General features: G+C 40.3%; 1 protein-coding gene across 5 annotated transcripts in view; it reads left to right on the top strand.

Annotated features, from left to right (window-relative positions):
• kcnt2a (potassium channel, subfamily T, member 2a) overlaps window positions 1–17,681 on the top strand; it is a 1,068,826-nt gene that overhangs the window by 508,269 nt on the left and 542,876 nt on the right. For all 5 annotated transcript variants that reach the window (XM_069937843.1, XM_069937844.1, XM_069937846.1 and 2 more), the window contains 4 exons: window positions 1,350–1,406; window positions 1,506–1,655; window positions 3,305–3,534; window positions 11,397–11,613. In XM_069937843.1, the coding sequence (XP_069793944.1) occupies window positions 1,350–1,406; window positions 1,506–1,655; window positions 3,305–3,534; window positions 11,397–11,613 (654 nt within the window). The remainder of the gene's footprint in view (window positions 1–1,349; window positions 1,407–1,505; window positions 1,656–3,304; window positions 3,535–11,396; window positions 11,614–17,681) is intronic.

Genomic DNA, 17,681 nt, shown 5'->3' with positions numbered 1-17,681 from the left:
AAACATGAAAGAATAATGAAATTCTCACTGAGTTAGGAAATATTTGAGGAAAGAGAAACAATTAATATTTCACATCTCTGACAGTTCATCAGAACAGTGAAAAATAACTGCTGACGAAAGGTATTGGCCTTCAATGTTAACCTTTATCCGCATAGACGCTGCCTGACCTGCTGAAAATTTTCCAGAGTTTTCTGTTTTTATTTCAGGAGAAACTTGTTTATTTATAGAGTAGTTAGAAAATAGATCTCAGGCAGTGATTGAATAAGCTCAACAGATTTGTTTCTCATACATCACCAGTAGCAAGCTATTGCAGAATGGAGAACATCACAGCTGGACCAAATTTTATTGTCCTCAATCACTTTGCAGTAGGGCCATTGGAAGTGATTGAAAGTAGAAATCCAAGGTTTGAATAATGCAGAAATTAACTGAGTTATTTCCACTGATTTGGTGAATGAGAACATTACAATGAAAATGTTCACTGAATGTGATAAATCTTGAATTTTCTTACGACATGGAAAGAGGTCATTGCAATCATTGTTGTGGTGAGAGAGGCACTGGTAAAAGTGGATGATGGTAGAAATGAAAGGTTGTAATTGTTAGGAGAAACTGAATTGAGCTTTTGCTGGCACTCTAAACTATCCCCTCAGTCCCATTCCCCTATTACTTTTAGTTGTTCTTTCTCACATCCAAATTCCCTTTCCACATTTCTATGCCAAAAATCAATTTATAATAGCCAATAACTCTGCCAGTCTATATATGTGGAATGTGGGGAGGAAACTTGTGCAGTCACAGGGAGAACAGGAGAACAACTTTCAGCACCAAAAGTTAGGATTATACTGTTGCACCAACCTCAAATGTTTTAGTTCAGTGGTTTCAAACTGCCCTCCCTAAACTCACATTCCACATTAAGCAATCCCTATACCAAAGGGTATGTGGGTGGAAAGAAATAGTTTGAAAATTACTGTTTTAATTGTACCTAATTAACTCGTTATGTGCACGGTTTTATAACTCCAAAGGTAATTTGACAATTTTTTCAAGTAAAATATTTCAGTAACAATTGGGTCCAGAGCAGTGAAGAGCAACCACCTTAAGCAATCTCTTACCAATCACAGAGCACTTATGGCATAAGGATTGCTTAAGACAGAATGTGCAGTTTAAAAACCACGACTTTTGTGGATAGTGGTGTGCAATTTGTACATTATTTATTGTTGTACTTTGAATTTAAAATATCTTTGAACGTAATGATCATTGGTTATCTGAATTATTTTCATTAGATAATTAAGATTCCATTCAATTTAGATGAAGAAATATCACAAATAGACTGATGTACTTCATGTGATCATTTTCAGATCAGCACCATGGGAGGCATTTAGACAATTAACTGGAACAAAGCAGACCTTAAACAGGTGAAATAAGTGCATGTTGCAATACAATCTGAAATTGACTGTTTTAAAATCTACCATAATATCTACTTACAGATAATTTTGCTACTGCTTTGTTTTCAGGGATGGTCACCAAACACACGAACAGTGGCAAAAGATATATGGCAAGTGCTCTGGCAATGAAGTCTATCACATTAAAATGGAAGACAGCACATTCTTTGCTGAATATGAGGGAAAGAGCTTTACCTATACTTCCTTTCATGCACATAAAAAGTAAGATTACTTTTTTTCACCCTGGTTTACAATGGTCTTGGATCATTTAATTTAGGAGATAGAACTGATTCCTATTTTATTTTGATTTTCTCGCTGGTGTTGCTTAAATATATTAAATTATAAATTGTACTTAAAAAAAGTAACACTGCTTTAACAATCTAAATCCATGTTAACTAGATTTCACAACAGTTGGTCTGGTTCATTCAAATGTGCATTTTTACTATTATACAGGCTACCTAATTAATTTTAGAGATTGCAGAAGTGCTAGGAAATTGTAATTTGAGTGGCAAAATTCCAACTTAAGTGTAAATTCATTAGACTTTTGCTATTTCTGAAACATTCTATCCCAAAATTATCATGGAACCATTTCACTGTTGTAGAATAATGCTAAAAAGAACAATCTGCTTTCCCTGTCCTAAACTGCTCTGAAATGAATTCACCAGCCTCAGAGAACCCAACTTCAGGATGGGAGGACCTGGTAATGCATTTTAGTGCAATATATGCAACATTGATAACTTGTACCAGGGTTTTGGTGTAAGTTCTTCTGATCAGTGACAATGACCCTTCAGGCTGCATTGGGCTCATCTTTGCAAAGACTCCTTAACCCAGTGGTTCTCAACCATTTTTTTTCCACTCACATACCACTTTAAGTAATTAGTAAGGGATTAGTAAGGGATTGCCTAAGGTGGTATGTGAGTGGGAAGAGAAGGTTGAGAACCACTGCTCTAGACCCAATAGTTACTGAAATATTTTGCTTGAGAAAAATTGTCATTGGCCCTTTTCCTTTGGAGTTATGAATCAGTGCACATAACGAGTCAATTAGGTACAATTAAAACAATGGTTTTCAACCTTTTTCTTTCCACCTACATCCCATCTTAAGCAATCCCTCACTAATCACAGAACACCTATGGCATAGGGAATACTTAAAGTGGTGTGTGAGAGGCAAGAAAAGGTTGAGAACCACTGCTTTAACCTATTCTATTTGATATATCTGCATTCAGAACATCAGAATCAGACACAGTCTCAAGATTTGAGGGAGTAGATTTAGGACAGAGATGAGGAAAAATAGTTTTTCCCAGAGAGTAGTGAATGTTTGGAATTCTCTAATCAGGGAAGTGGTTGAGGCTGCCTCATTAAACATACTTAAAATTCGGTTAGATAAATTTTTACATGATAGAGAAATTAGGGGATATGGGGAGAAGGCAGGTAGGTGGAGTTAGGTCATAAATTAGATCAGCCATGATCGTATTGAATGGTGGAGCAGGCCCGATGGGCCATTTTTGGCCTACTCCTGTTCCTACTTCCTATGTTCTTATGCTCCTATCAATCTATAATGCTTTAACCCTCTTGTCATATCAGGTATAAGTTTGCATGTAAAATTGTTCTTGATGTTTGTTGTTTCTGTTCTTTTGGACAAAATAGAAAAAGTAATTAGGTGAAAAAAAAATAGCAAACCAAATCAAACTAAACTGCAACTGCTTGAAATCTGAAACATAGATAGAAAATGCTATTTAAAGAAACCTCAGAATTTGTGAAAAGAAAAATGAAGTTAATGTTTTAAGTCAAAATTGACTTACTATTGAAAGTGAAATCTTTGTCCATTATTCCCATGAAGTATTCCAACTTCTTTCTTTATATATTTACTTTAGGTATGGTGCCTGTCTAATTGCTGTAAAGAGAGAAGAAAACAAAAATATTTTACTTAATCCAGGTCCTCAATATATCATGAATTCCACCAATATTTGTTTTTATATTAATATTACCAAGGAAGAAAACTCAGCTTTTATAAAGCAAAATGAACAAAGCATAAATAGTATATCAAATACAATGTATCATGGAGCTTCCAGATTACCTGTTCACAGCATCATTGCAAGTATGGGTAAGCATAAGAAATCAATTTTCTGCTGATTTATTAAAATAAAATCTGAATTTCCATATGCATGGATGGTTGGTGATGAAAGCATCTGTGCCAAACTGATCAAGAATGTTTGATTCAAAGCCAAGCCAAACAACTGATCTTTACTTGTGCAGTAATTTGGCATTGAAGAATATTTCTGCTGTGGTGTAAATGCAACCCATTTGATGACATCTCTGGCGAAAGAAACATTTAAAAATGAGAAACATCTACTGAATTTTGGTGCAGTCCTTAGTGGAAACCTCGTGCTGGATTGGTCCAAAGATATCAGAAGGGTATGATTTGATCCTCCTAAACTAGCGAGTATCAAGCAGAGCTCCAATTGGAAACCAGTTGGCATTAGCTGAAGTTCAGAAATGGAATTGGGAAAATAACCATGATCCACTCTTCTAAATATTCAGTGGTCCTGAGAGGAGCATTCAAGTCAGTGATGCCTTCTCCAGCAAATACCCTATCATCATATTGTTACTTGGGTAATTTTTGTGGAGGTTTGTTGGTCCCCATGGAATGATTGGCAAGTAGGATTTAAGAATTTTTAATAAGAGAACTTTTAAATTATAATCCATTATTCTAAAATATGAAGTACTGTATTTTTCTGTGACCTTATTGTCTTTAATCCTGTACTTCCAGGTTATCTTTAAGACAACATTTGAGTGTATTCTTTATCCTTTACTTGAACTGTTAAAACTTCTAGCTCAATTTTACAAAGTTTAACTTTTGTCTCATTATTTGGTTTGCATAACAATATATAAATTTAACCCAAATTCTACTTCCTCATGTTGAGATGTCAGACTATTAACAAAATCCTTTCATATTCCTTCAAATTAAACTTGTGCTTTGCAGGTATTTTCTGTTATAGTCCTCCAGTTGGACATAAAGAAACCTATCTGATGTTGCTTGAAATATTGAAAGTCATGCACACTCAGCAGGAGAACTTTGGCTGCAATACCAGCAAGCAGGATGCTGTTCAAAGGCCTCTGCAGTCTTTAATCTGTGTGGCTGGCTTTACGCGGCAGTAATTGTTGAGACAAGGTTGATTGGCCAGTCATGGGGTTTGACTCAGTGGCAAAATTACTGACTGTATTTTAAATTACTGTTACTATGCCAGAATAACAGTTGAAAATTCTATTCTAAATGCAGTGACGAAATAACATACCTCTGTAGCATATATTATAGGTCTGTGGTGATATGTATATACTGCTGTGTATGAATGCTGGCCCGCCCACTGATGACTTGCTCGCCAGAGGCTCCTCCCCTTGTGACCTGGCCATAAAGGTCGACCACCTCCCTTCAGCTACAATCTAAAGTGTATTAAAGCCTATTATCCCCCTCTCAGCCTTTCGAGTCAATGATAGAGTGTATCAAGCTCTAGGATGCACAGGGTGCTCTTGGCTGACATTAAAGATACCACTCAATCTCTTTGGCATCAAATTTTTTTCTGGTTCATTGGTTATTTTCAGTGGTCAGTTCCATTCCTGTTGTCAAACTCTGTGAAAGACCAGTCAAATAAAAGAATTCTCTCAGACAAAAGTAAAATGCCAGCAAGAGGAAAAGCTAGCAGCATAGCAGTTCTGAGAATCTGAGTTTTATCTTGATCTTAGGTGCTGACTACGTGGAGTTTGTACGTTCTCCCAGTATCTGCATGGATTTCCACCGGAGCTCATGTTTCCTTTCACATCTCAAAAGACATGTTTGGAGGTTAACTTGGTGGCAAAAGAATTAGAAGTGAGACATTTGAGGGAAGAAGAAATAATGAATGGCGGATCCCAGAGGGGGGGAAAAAAAAACAAGAAGGGAAATTAGCTGTACTTTTTACAGTTATATAAGAAAATTAAATCTGAAAAAATAAAATTGGTATTTCTGGATCAACTGGTTTACTTAGCTTTAATAATAGATTAGCATGCCGTTAAGACTTAAACCATAGCAATTTTAGAGTCTATTGCACTAAGATTGGGTAGAAGTGCTTCGAAATTCAATTGTTTTAAATTTAAGTGCAATAATGGAGGAGAGGATTAAGCATTAAATTGAACATGCACGGAATCCTGAACTTGCTCTAAGTTAGATTTAGATTTCAGATTTATTGTCAGAGTACACACATGACATCACATACAACTCTAAGATTCTTTTACCTGCAGGGGAGACAGAATTACCACTGTTTGGTAGTGATGTAGTGTTCACACTAAGCGATTGTGGAGAAGGACGACTCGCACACCAAAGCCTTGGAAAACACAACTGTTTATTGCTCTGGCCATTGCGTTTATATGGGCCCCTGATGCTGACATCAGAGTTGTGCGTCATCGGTGTGCAGGCCTCAGATTGGCTGACACTCCCTCCAGAGTTCCCCATCTTCCTGCCGTGGCAGAGGTCACCTGGGACGATGGCTGGGGTCGCCCCCAGGTCTGCACAGTCGTCATAATCTTTGGCCATTTTGTGGGCCGGTCTGTGTTTCTGCATGCAGGCCGTTACATGACCACCTCCGCCCAGAACCGGCAATCAGGCCATTGCGTATAGCCTTAGGAGGCTTGCCACTGCATCACATGGGAGGAGTGGAGCCCGGTTTATCAAAGTCCAGATACACCAGTTTCAGGCGGTCGACTGTAAAAGTCTCCTGCTTACCACTGATATTGAGGACGAAGGTGGATCCATTGTCCCTAGCAACCTTTTATGGCCCTTCGGAGGGTCATTATAAGGATGGCCTGAGTGTACCCTTTCTCACAAATACATACTGACAAATATTTAGGTCCTTTGAGTCATAATGTTTGGCCTGGCCGTGTGGTGGGGATTGCCGTGGGTCCTGTAAGGTAAAACATCATGAGATGGGAATGTGTAAGGAGTTACCCTGTACAGGGCTGTAACAAGATGTGAATGCATCCTTGTACTTACAAGATAAGAGAGACATTGATGGATTGAGAGGCAGGAAGCTAGCAGGGAAAGGATAGCAACAGTTTTAGTCATTGGACAAGTAATGATATGATGATGTTCTAAGCACGTATCCAAGGGTATAAAAAATCATCATTTTGCTGATAACGGCAGAATGCATTCTCCGACTAACATTGTTAGTCGCAAGTGTTACAATCCGGTAATAAAGAACAAAGAACCCTGATTTCGACTCAGTCTGGTGTTTGTCTCACTCATTCATGAACAAAGCAGACCTAACAGTCCAAGGACCCCAGTTTACACCACAAGTTCTCGAGTGTCACCATGGAGACTTCCAGGCATTTATCTGGGGCCAGGAACTCCCTGTGGAGGATTAAAGGCATGCCATAGACCATCCCCTCCACTGAGACATTGAAGTCATTCTTCAGCGTGGAACTAATTCCCAACAGGACCCAAGGGAGTTTTTCCACCCAGTTGGGACCTTTGAGCCAGGCAATCAAGGCTGCCTTGAGATGCCTGTGAAACCACTCCACCAACCCATTGGCCTGAGGGTGATACACCATGGTGTGGTGGAGCTGTGTCCCCAGGAAATTGGCCAGCACTGACCATTGTGTCTACCATCCAAGGTTAGGTGCTATGGGACCCCGAACTGTGATACCATAGTGGTATCAGCCAGCAGGACTGCCTGCGGCCACCTCGAGGAATGGTCAACCATGGTCAAAAGGTATCTCGCCCCATAGGAAATCAGCAATGGCCCCACTATGTTGATGTGTACATGGCTGAACCTGCACCATACTGGTTCAAATGTTTGTGTGGGAGCTCTTGTGTGAACCACATGGGATGGACAAGCTGCTGCAACCTGACAGGCTACGGGGGCAATATTTTGACCCTGATCTCTGCAGACTAATGTATGGAGGAGTTGCTAAGTTGCTCAATTTGTCTTACAATAAGGAGATGTGTGTGTTTAGCACAACTCACCTGGTTCTCCTTGGATGTGTCATGGCACATGGTGTAATTGCTTCCGATCCTGGCTGCATGTGTCCCCTCATGGAGGTCCCGATCCCACACAACCTGAAGGTGCTAAAAAGGTGCCTGGGGATCTTTTCCTACTATGCCCAGTGGGTGTCTAACTATGCTGATAAAGCCTACCCCAAGTAAGATCCATAACCTTCCCCTTATCAGCAGAAGCCTGGGCTACATTCACCCAAAGAAGACGTTGCCAAAGCAACAATGCATACCATGGACGAATCCACCACATTCCAGGTGGAAAGCGATGCCTCCGACGTCACACTGGCTACCACTCTCAACCAGGAGGGAAAGCCAGTCGCATTTTTTCCTGCACCCTTCACGGCCCCGAGACACGGTACTCGTCTATTGGGAAGGAAGCACAGACGATTGTGGAGGCAGTACACCATTGGAGTCATTACCTGGCTGGGAAAAGATTTACCCTGCTAACGGACCAACAAGCCGTGGCCTTTATGTTCAACACCGAATTGCGGATAAAATCCTGAGGTGGAGAATCGAGCTCTCCACCTATAACTATGATATCCTATACTGGCCAGGCAAGCTCAACAACCCTCCAGATGCCCTATCACAGATGACATGCACCAGTGCACATCTTGGCTGCCATCAGTCTTCACATGATGACCTCTGCCACTCCGGAGTTACTAGACTGTTCCACTTCATAAAAGCTCGGAACCTCCTGTACTCCATCCAGGAAGTTGGTGACTGGAATCACACTGCCACACTGGCTCTCTTCTCAGGGACCTGTCCTGCTGCGGAAACGTGAGAGGTCGGAAGACCGATCTGTTGGTCGAAGAGGTGCAGCTTCTGCACATCAACCCTCAGTATGCTTACGTGGTGTATCCTAAGGGCCATGAGGACACAGTCCCTGTCTGGGACCTGCCACATGCTGGAGTCCCCTGCCCACTCCTCACCGCATTCAACCCAGATCATACCTACACCCCAATCGTCCCCCTCAGGGACCCAATGCAGATTAACAACACACCCTGGGCCCCCATACCGCATGCCTTGGGCCCCCATACCGCATGCCTTGGACCCCCTTCCAGCTGGTCCGACCACCCCGACTGCCCCACGTACAACAAATCCCCACTTCCTACAGAGGCTGCCCTCCCTCTCCAGCCTCAGGGCACATAACTGGTAATGGAACCGATCAGTACACCACTGGCGGAACTGCGCAGGTCAGAGAGGGAGAGGAGACCACACGACCGACTGAGCCTCAAGAATTTTAACCCAGTGGGCTTTTTGTTTTAAAAGAGGGAGTGAATGTGGTGATGTGTATGTATGTATGACTGTGTATGGGTTGCTGGACTGCCCACTGATGACTCGCTCCCTAGTAACTCCTCCCCTTGTGACCCAGACATAAAGGTTGACCTTCCTCCCCCTGTCCTTCATTCGAGCACATGGAATCGGGCCAGCTACAATCTAAAGTGTATTAAGGCCTATCGTTTCTCATTCATTGTCTTTGGAGTCATTAATAGAGCGTATCATTCTGTTAACCAGGTCTCAGTGCAGCAAAAAAACTGAGATTTGTCTTACCTGTCTGTAATAAAGTAGCCTTTCACCCCAGGTTGTCAATTTTATTCTCTAATGACTGGACATTCGCCAGTCATATGGTTGGTAGGGGAGGTCTCAGTCCTCTGTGCTCTGTGAGTCTTGTTTGAATCCAAGCCCTCGCTTCAGGTTACTGGCCTTGACCTTGGTTGTGGCATATCTGTTTAAGAGCTCTGCATTCCAGCCAACCTGTTCCTGACTTAGCCGTTTCCCAGAATATTTGTAAATCATTAACTCTGTTCAGCAGCTTATCGGTCATAATGAAAATAAACCTAGTAGTTTTGCGATGTCTATTGTTGCAGAGATCTTTGTATCCTCCAGTACCATAGGCAAGGTCTCAGGGGTTCACAGAGTTACTACAAATGTTTTTGTGCTTGAGAAGGATAATGAAAACAAACCAAGAAATTATCACCTGGTCAACCTTACATCAGTGTTAGGAAAATTGTTAGAGAAAAATCTCATGGATAGGATCCAATTATATCTGGGAAAACAAAGATTTATTTGGGATGGTTTTATGTGTGGCGATCATATCTTACAGACTTCACTGAGTTTTCTTAGGAGGTGACGTAGATGATTGATGAAGGTTGGGCAGTGGATATGTCTGCTAGGCTTCAGTAAAGCTTTGTACAAAGTTCCACATGGTATGGTGATCCAGAAAATGAAGGCATGTGGTAGATATCAAGACTTGGTAGATTGGACTAAATATTGGCTTGGTAATAGAAAACATTGGGTAATGGTGGAGGGTATTATTTTGACTGGAGGTCTGTGGTCAGTTGTGTTCCACAAAATAAGTGTTGAGACCCACCCACCACACACACACACACACACACACACACACACACACACACACACACACACACACACACACACACACACACACACACATATATATATATATACTGTATAGATAAATATAAAGTCTGTCTGTCTCTCTACTAACCTTATAAGTCAATGAAAGTAGAAAGCAAATGCAGAACCCTTGTGCATCTACAAAGGGATCTGAGGAATCTTGGCATGTAAGAGGCAGCACAAGTGGAGAGTGTCAAAAAAAAGGAAGATTGCATACTTGTCTTCATTGGTTGGGGTACTTAATTTCAGCTGTATAAAACTTTGAAAGGTCACATTTGAGCATTGTGTGTAATGGAGAACATGTGATAGAGATTCACCAGGATGTTGAAGGAGAGATGGGACAAACTAGGATTTTCTCTAGAATATGGAAGTCTGAGTGGTGATCTAATTAGAAATATGTAAAATTCTGATAGGCAGAAATAGAATGGAGGGACAGTGTCTTCTTCCCAGGGTGAAAATGTCAAATATTAGGGAGCATAGCTTTAAACTTAGACGTGGAAATTTAAAGCTTTCTGATTAAAGTATTTTTGACACAGTGAGTGGTACATGCCAAAACACACTGTCAGGGGAATCAATATTTAAGAGGCATTTGGACAGATGGGCAGTGAATGGAAGGATATAAACCTGAACAGACAGGTGGGATTTGTTTAAATTGGCATCATGGTCAGCACATGCATTGTGGGCCGAATGTTCTTTGCTGTGTTTTATGTGTTGGACCTCAGCATAGCTAGATGAATTTCTTTGCACCAGTCATTCATTTGTTAGATTAGCTCAGCTTGCTATTATTTCCCCATTTTTACTCTCTTTGGGAGCAGAAGACATGAGAATGTGAGAGACTTGTCCTCCTGTTCTGCAGTTTGCAGTTCCACTTTTTTTGAAGACACATGAAATGCTGAACTCTGCATAAAACAAAAACCATCTGCTGGAGGAACTCAGCAGGTCAAATTTAGCAGTAAAATATTAAATATGTAGTCTCATTCCAACAAGCTGCTTTGAGAGACTTCGAAAAAAAATGCCCAATTTTAACGTTCCTCCACTTTTTTCTGTCTTGTTTCTCCCAGACTCAATTCTTCCCCTCCCCACCTCTTTCACTGTATGTCATTTGATACTGAATTACCCATGCAAATTTACCCTCAGTCTTTCCTCTTTTTTATTCTGTTATATTCTTATCTTATTGGTTTTGTAGATGCACTGTTTATTTTATTGATTGCTGAAATCCCAGATGACGTTGCCTTCGATATTTATTAGCTCAACTCATCAGCCGCTACATCCAACAGAGATGTTGACAAATGTGTTGAAAACCTGGATTTCAAAATGTTGCCTCATTGAACTTATTAAGCGATATCCTGTTCCAGAAAAAAATGTATCAATTATGTGGAGTGTAGCCAATCTGGTGGGATTGCTATATTCTGTTGATACATTTTTAAGACCTTTATAAAATCAATCTTTGTATGACACGATGTATGTAATATTAATCAATATTAATTTTCTTGGAGTTGTTATTTAATAATGTTCATTACTTTCAGGCACTGTAGCCATAGACCTCCAAGATACAAGGTGTCGACCTCCATCTGGTCCCACTTTGACCCTTCCTTCAGATGGTGATAAAGAATGTAGGAGGTCTAGTATTGCTCCAGTCTTAGAAGTAGCAGATGTTTCATCTATTCAAGCTTGTGAGCTTCTAAGTGACCAGTCGGAGGATGAAGCAAATCCTTCTGATGAGGAAGCATCCTCAGCAATTGAGTAAGGTTTTATTGAGTTCTGGAAAATGTGGGGAAAATTTTAGAATTAGACCTTTTAAATTGTAATTTAATGATATATTTATAAGATATGCCAATGAATTATATGAATTTTTATTCAGCATTTTGAAGAGGATATGCTAAAGTAATATCAGATGCAATATTATTATTTTTAATGTCTATAAACATTGCTGACCCCACCCAACAAAAAAGATGCCAACTTTAAATTTTCCTTTTAATGTAGAAAATCTAATTTGTTGCTGAGGTGTAAGTTGCTCTTTCATTTGAACCAACAAAGATATGCTTGGGAATATGTGAAATCTGAATATTTCAGTGCATTACCTGTTTTCAAATATATCACAAAATAGTATTTCAAATACATTAATCGGGGTTCCATGTGAATAGGATTGCATAATATTTTGCACACAGCCTTTTGAAAGAATGGATCATCATATTCAACAAATAAATTTATAATTTATGAGCAGTGTTGCTCATAATTATTAATGTGCTCATGTTTAGGACCGTACAGTTTAATAGTTTGAAACTGAAGCATTCATTATGTTTAGAGTCAATGCATTTTTAGTTTCAAATTGTACAATCACACCTCCATGTTATCCTCTCAAGCAGAAGGATTAAACCGTTCAAGGCTTTTAACTTAATCACAAATACACTCAATGTTACTGCAAATAAATTGCCGTCCATGCTGCGGATCTTTGGTAAGGAAAGCATCTTCTCTCAGGAGGCCTTGTATCAGTTCCCTACCAGTAACTTGACTGTCCTCAGCAGCCTGTTGAGCCATTCCTCTTTCACACTAAACCAAAGGAAACAACAGTCTGCACAAATATTGCCAGCGAAACAAGTGACTTTAAATTGTGTTAGGGTGATCAGTAATTTATTTTGTAGAGCAAGCTACTGGTCTCCTTTGCACTTGTTTCTGCAGGAGTCACTTGTCCTCCACTTCATTTCTCAAAATGACACCCCGCCCCCTCCCTCCATTATTTAACTTTAGTTCCAGCAGGACAAATTAGAAATATCCTATACTTTGTTATTTGATTAATGATGAGTTTAAAGAAGATACTTCTGTTCGCATTTCAGTCATCCAACTGGTGAGAGGTGGGAGAGTTCTTATTACATGATGAATTTCCAAATTGCTGAGCATACACCATTCTATCTTATGAAAATAAAACTTCTACTGCAAATCCTGGTTTGTTTCAACATTTTCAGATTTATCAGTAATTATACTCACTGCAGAAAGTAAGGGCTAATATCTTTAGCTTCTCCAAAGCTATTCATCCTGTCCACCACAGACATTTAAATTATATATATTTTTTTATTAAGCTTATTTCTCTCTTTCCATTTATTTTTAATTCATTCTTTCTTTGCTTCTTATTAATAATTTTGTATTTTATTCATTGTTTTTTATTGTTATTCGACCTTTTTCTTTCCCAGTCATCATATCTCATTGACTCTGGAGATTGTTCATTACATCGTAGAAATTTGATTTCTTCTGATGCATCGTCAATTCACATTTACAACAAATTGAAGACAACCAGTTCTGAAATGAAGAGTAAGAGAAGTTTGTTTTAGCAGGGTACATAGCAATGTTTGATATCACACTGTAATAAAGTGGGTAAGCAAAGAGCTGTATTAATATCACACTATTCTCTGCTGCAATAACTGTAAAAGAAAGAAAGTGAGAATTGTTAGAAGAATACATTTGTTTCAGGTTGTTTATGGGACATTACACAGATATTACAGCAGATTATATTAGAGAGGGGAATTGCAGTTAACTGTGTGTGTGTGTGTGTGTGTGTGTGTGTGTGTGTGTGTGTGTGTGTGTGTGTGTGTGTGTGTGTGTGTGTGTGTGTGTGTGTGTGAGAAGATTAAAGTTAAAGATGCCATTATTGTCATGTAATACTACAGTTAGAATGTAATATACATGAAATTCTTTAACTTGTGTTTACCATGAGGCAGACAGAGAGTCACCATTTTGTCCAGCACCCCTCACAAGGCCCTTTTGTAAAGTAAAATAAAATCGACTGTAAAGGTGGATATTCTTCACCATTACGTCGCTGAACCTATCTCCCATAAATGTTTGGTGCACAGCTCCAAGACACCGATTCTGATCCCTTCTCAGGCTGGTCCAGATGTGAAGCGGAGCACTCCACCTCGGTCCATAAATGTGCTTCTGCTGCAAGCGGCTAGCTAGAGGCAGGTTGATGACATCACCATGACACCATCAGCCCATGACCCAGAACCCAGTCATTCATCCCACATTAAACCAAAAAGATATTCCTCTTATAAAACCTGTTCTAAAACCTGAGGCTCCTTCCTCCAGCTTTTCTGCCCAGTGCTGCCCTTCCGCCATGCTGACCCTGTCTCATGGCTCCCCTCCTTTTTCTATCAGACAACCCAGTTCTGCTTCTGCATGTCCATTCCTTAGAATCTTGTAGCAGTATCACCACATAAGTACTGGAGGTTAGAGTCCCTTGGCGTGCCGGTGGGGCAGCACCAGGCAGAAGAATGATCAATGACTGTCTTTGTTACCCATAATCCTTCACACAGCTGGAACAGCTCTGTGTTTCCCAGAGCAGTTGCAGCTGTGTGGGGGATTATGGGTAACAAATACAGCTGTTGCTCACCATGTATGTATGCTGTCACATTGATGGGCAACGTTTCGGCACCAGTCACCTAGCCTCCATCCGCTCCGGAGGATGCAACGAGGCATCGATCTTCATAAAATCGATGCAACAGCAGCCTTCTCTATAAAAAGGTAAGTACTCATTTTTCTTTGCCTATGGAGCTGGCCTTGAAGTGAGGCCACTCTATAAAAGTGACTACAGAAACCTGGTGTCTCTAGGCGGTGCCCCCTCTAAGTACTAACCAGTCCTGAGCCTGCTTAGCTTCCGAGATCAGACAATCTTGGGGGTGGGGGGGGGGAGAGAAGGTGTGTGTGTGTGTGTGTGTGTGTGTGTGTGTGTGTGTGTGTGTGTGTGTGTGTGTGTGTGTGTGTGTGTGTGTGTGTGTGTGTGTGTGTGTGTGTGTACATAAAATCAGTGCATGATGTTGTGCTGACTTATCAACAAACAAAACTTTCCCTACTTTGCACCTATAACCTGCCATTTTCTTGCATCCATATATCTGTATAAGAGCCTTTTAAATGTCTCTGTTGTGCCAACCATCACAACCATTTCTGGCAATGCATCCAAGGCACCCATTACTCTCTGACTACCCACCCTATCTATGCTTCTCATAATCTTGTAGTCCTCAATTTTGTCACTTCTCATCCTTCTACACTCCAAAGAGAAAAGCTCTGTTAATCTTGCTGAATAAGGCACAATCTCCAACCCAGGCAGCATTCTGGTCAATCTCCTCTGTACCATCTCTATTCCTTCCACATCCTTCCTATAATGAAGCAACTGGAATTAAACTCAATATTCCAAGTGTCATCTAACCATAGATTTATAGACTGCAACATTACCGCACAATTTTTGAACTCAATCCCCCGAATAATGAAGCCCAGCATACCATAAGCCTTTTTAACTACATTATCAATTTACATGGCAACCTTGAGAGATCCATGGATTTGGACCTCAAGGTCACTCTATTCTTTCACACTGTTAAGTATGGAAGAACATGGTTAATCTTGCCATCTGCTTTTAGATTTGACCTTCCAAAATGTATCACATCACGGTTATCCAGATTGAATACCATCTGCCACTTTTCTCCCCAGTCTACATCCTGTTGTAACCTAGAACAACTTGGTACACTATCTATAACACAACCAACCTACATGTTATTTGCAAACTTACTGACCCAGCCCTCTCTATTCTTCATCCAGGTCAATTATAAATATCACAAAGAGCAGAGGTCCCAAAACAGATCCCTGCAGAACTTCACTAGTCACTGACCTCCAGACAGAATATGTTCCATCAATTACTACCCTTTGCTTTTTGCATGCAAGCCAATTCTGAATCCACACAGCCAAGGTTCCACAGATTCCATGCCTCATGACATTCTGAGTGAGTCTACCGTGGAGGACTTTGTTAAAGGACTTATTAAAATCCATATACCATATACCACATCTCCTGTCTTGTCTTCATCAAGTTATTTTGTTACTTGCTCAAAACACTCAATTAGACTTGTGAGGCTCAACCTACCCCTCTCAAAGACATCCTTACCATCCTTGACAACACTATACTTCTCCAAATGCTCATAAATCCTGTCCTGAAGAATACTCTCCAATATTTTCTACACCATTATTATAAGACTCACTTATCTATAATTCTTACCATTACCTAAATTTGGGACTAAATTTCCATTCTCTAATTCCCCAGTACCTCCCCTGTGGCCAGAGAGAATGCAAAGATCATTGCCAAAGCCCCAGAAATCTCTTTCGTCATTTCCTATAGTGTCCTGAGGTACATCTCAAATGGATCCAGGGACATAAATCCTAATGTTGTAAAGAAGATCCAGCACTTCTTCCTTCTTGACCTCAAGATGCTCCAGCACATATGCTTGCTCTATATTAACCGAGGTCCCTCTCTCAGTGAACACTAAGGCAAAGGATCCATTTAAGACCTCCTCTACCTCCTCTGCCTCCATGCATCCTTTATTCTTAAGTGGTCCTACCTTCACTCTTGTCAACCTTCTATTCTTCACATATGCATGGATACCATAGGTTTTTACTTAATCCTACTTTCTAAGGCCTTCTTGTGCCCCCTTCTAAGCCCTTAAGTTCCTTCCTGGCTACAATATAATTTTTATGAGCCCTTCCTGTCTTTTGTTTCCTAAACCTTCTGCATGCTTCCTTCTTCCTCTTAACTAGATGTCACACCATTTTTTGTCAACCATGGTTTCCTTATTTTGCCATATTTTCCCTGTATTAATTGGACAAATCTATCCAGAACCTCTTGAAAGTAGTCCCAAAACATCTTCCACATTACCTCTGTGCTTTACTCGAGAACATCTTTTCGCGATTTACTCTCCCCATTTCCTGTCTAATCCCATCTTAATTACCCTTTCCTCAATTAAAACTTTACCATTTTGTCTATTCTTATCCTTGACCATGCTAAAGGTCAAGTCACTTTCACCGAAATGCTCTCCTAATAAGAGGTCTGCCACCAAACTAGGTTCATTACCCAGTAATAGATCCAATATGACCTCCCCACTTGTCAACTATTCTGCATACTATATTGTGTCAGGGATCCTTCTTGGATGCACCTGACAAATTCTGCCCCATCTTATCCCTCACAGTCAGGAGGTGCCAATCAATATTTGGGAAATTGACGTCTTCCATAACAACAACTCTATTATTTCTACACCATTCCAAAATCTGTCTACTCAGTGTCCAGTGGGCAATTTCAGGGCTTATAGACAACTCTCAATATCGTGATTGCTCCCTTCCTGTTTCTGACTTCAGTGCACTCTGACTCAGTAGACATTTCCTCCACTCTGTCTGTGTGTGTGTGTGTGTGTGTGTGTGTGTGTGTGTGTGTGTGTGTGTGTGTGTGTGTGTGTGTGTGTGTGTGTGTGTGTGTGTGTGTGTGTGTGTGTGTGTGTATAGAGACATATTCTATCCTCATTATGATGTGACAACACTATGTCTTTGCTCACCTCACAATTGCCTTGCTCATTGACGTTCTTTCCCCATAAATGTAAATGACTGGAACTAAGGCAGGTGTAAAATTCTGTGGCCAGATACAAAATAACTGGTGTCTTTCTGTTGATCAACTTAAGGAACATTTCTGCACTCAAGGACTAGTTGAAGGTCTATGCCCTTATTTATGGCCTCAAGCACATTCCTGATTTTTGCACCACATCACTCAGATGCCAACGGGCAGAACGCAGTGCTGCAGAGCTACTGGTGCCTCTCTGTGCATCTGAATGTTAGCCATTAATATATTCCATCGAATTACTGTGGCAAATAAGCTGGCATGTTTAATTGCTTTAATCAAAACTTTCATGATTGCCTGTTTTTTTTTCTCTCACTAATGCTCTGTAATTATTTTCTGGCAGAATAAAAAAAAAGACATTTTTCTTGGAATACCAAGCTAATTTATTGATTCATTT

Source organism: Narcine bancroftii, chromosome 5 (assembly GCF_036971445.1).
Source record: "Narcine bancroftii isolate sNarBan1 chromosome 5, sNarBan1.hap1, whole genome shotgun sequence".
Lineage (NCBI taxonomy): Eukaryota > Metazoa > Chordata > Chondrichthyes > Torpediniformes > Narcinidae > Narcine > Narcine bancroftii.
The sequence above is the reverse complement of the archived record's forward strand: the minus strand, read 5'-3'. Positions and strand labels throughout refer to the sequence as shown.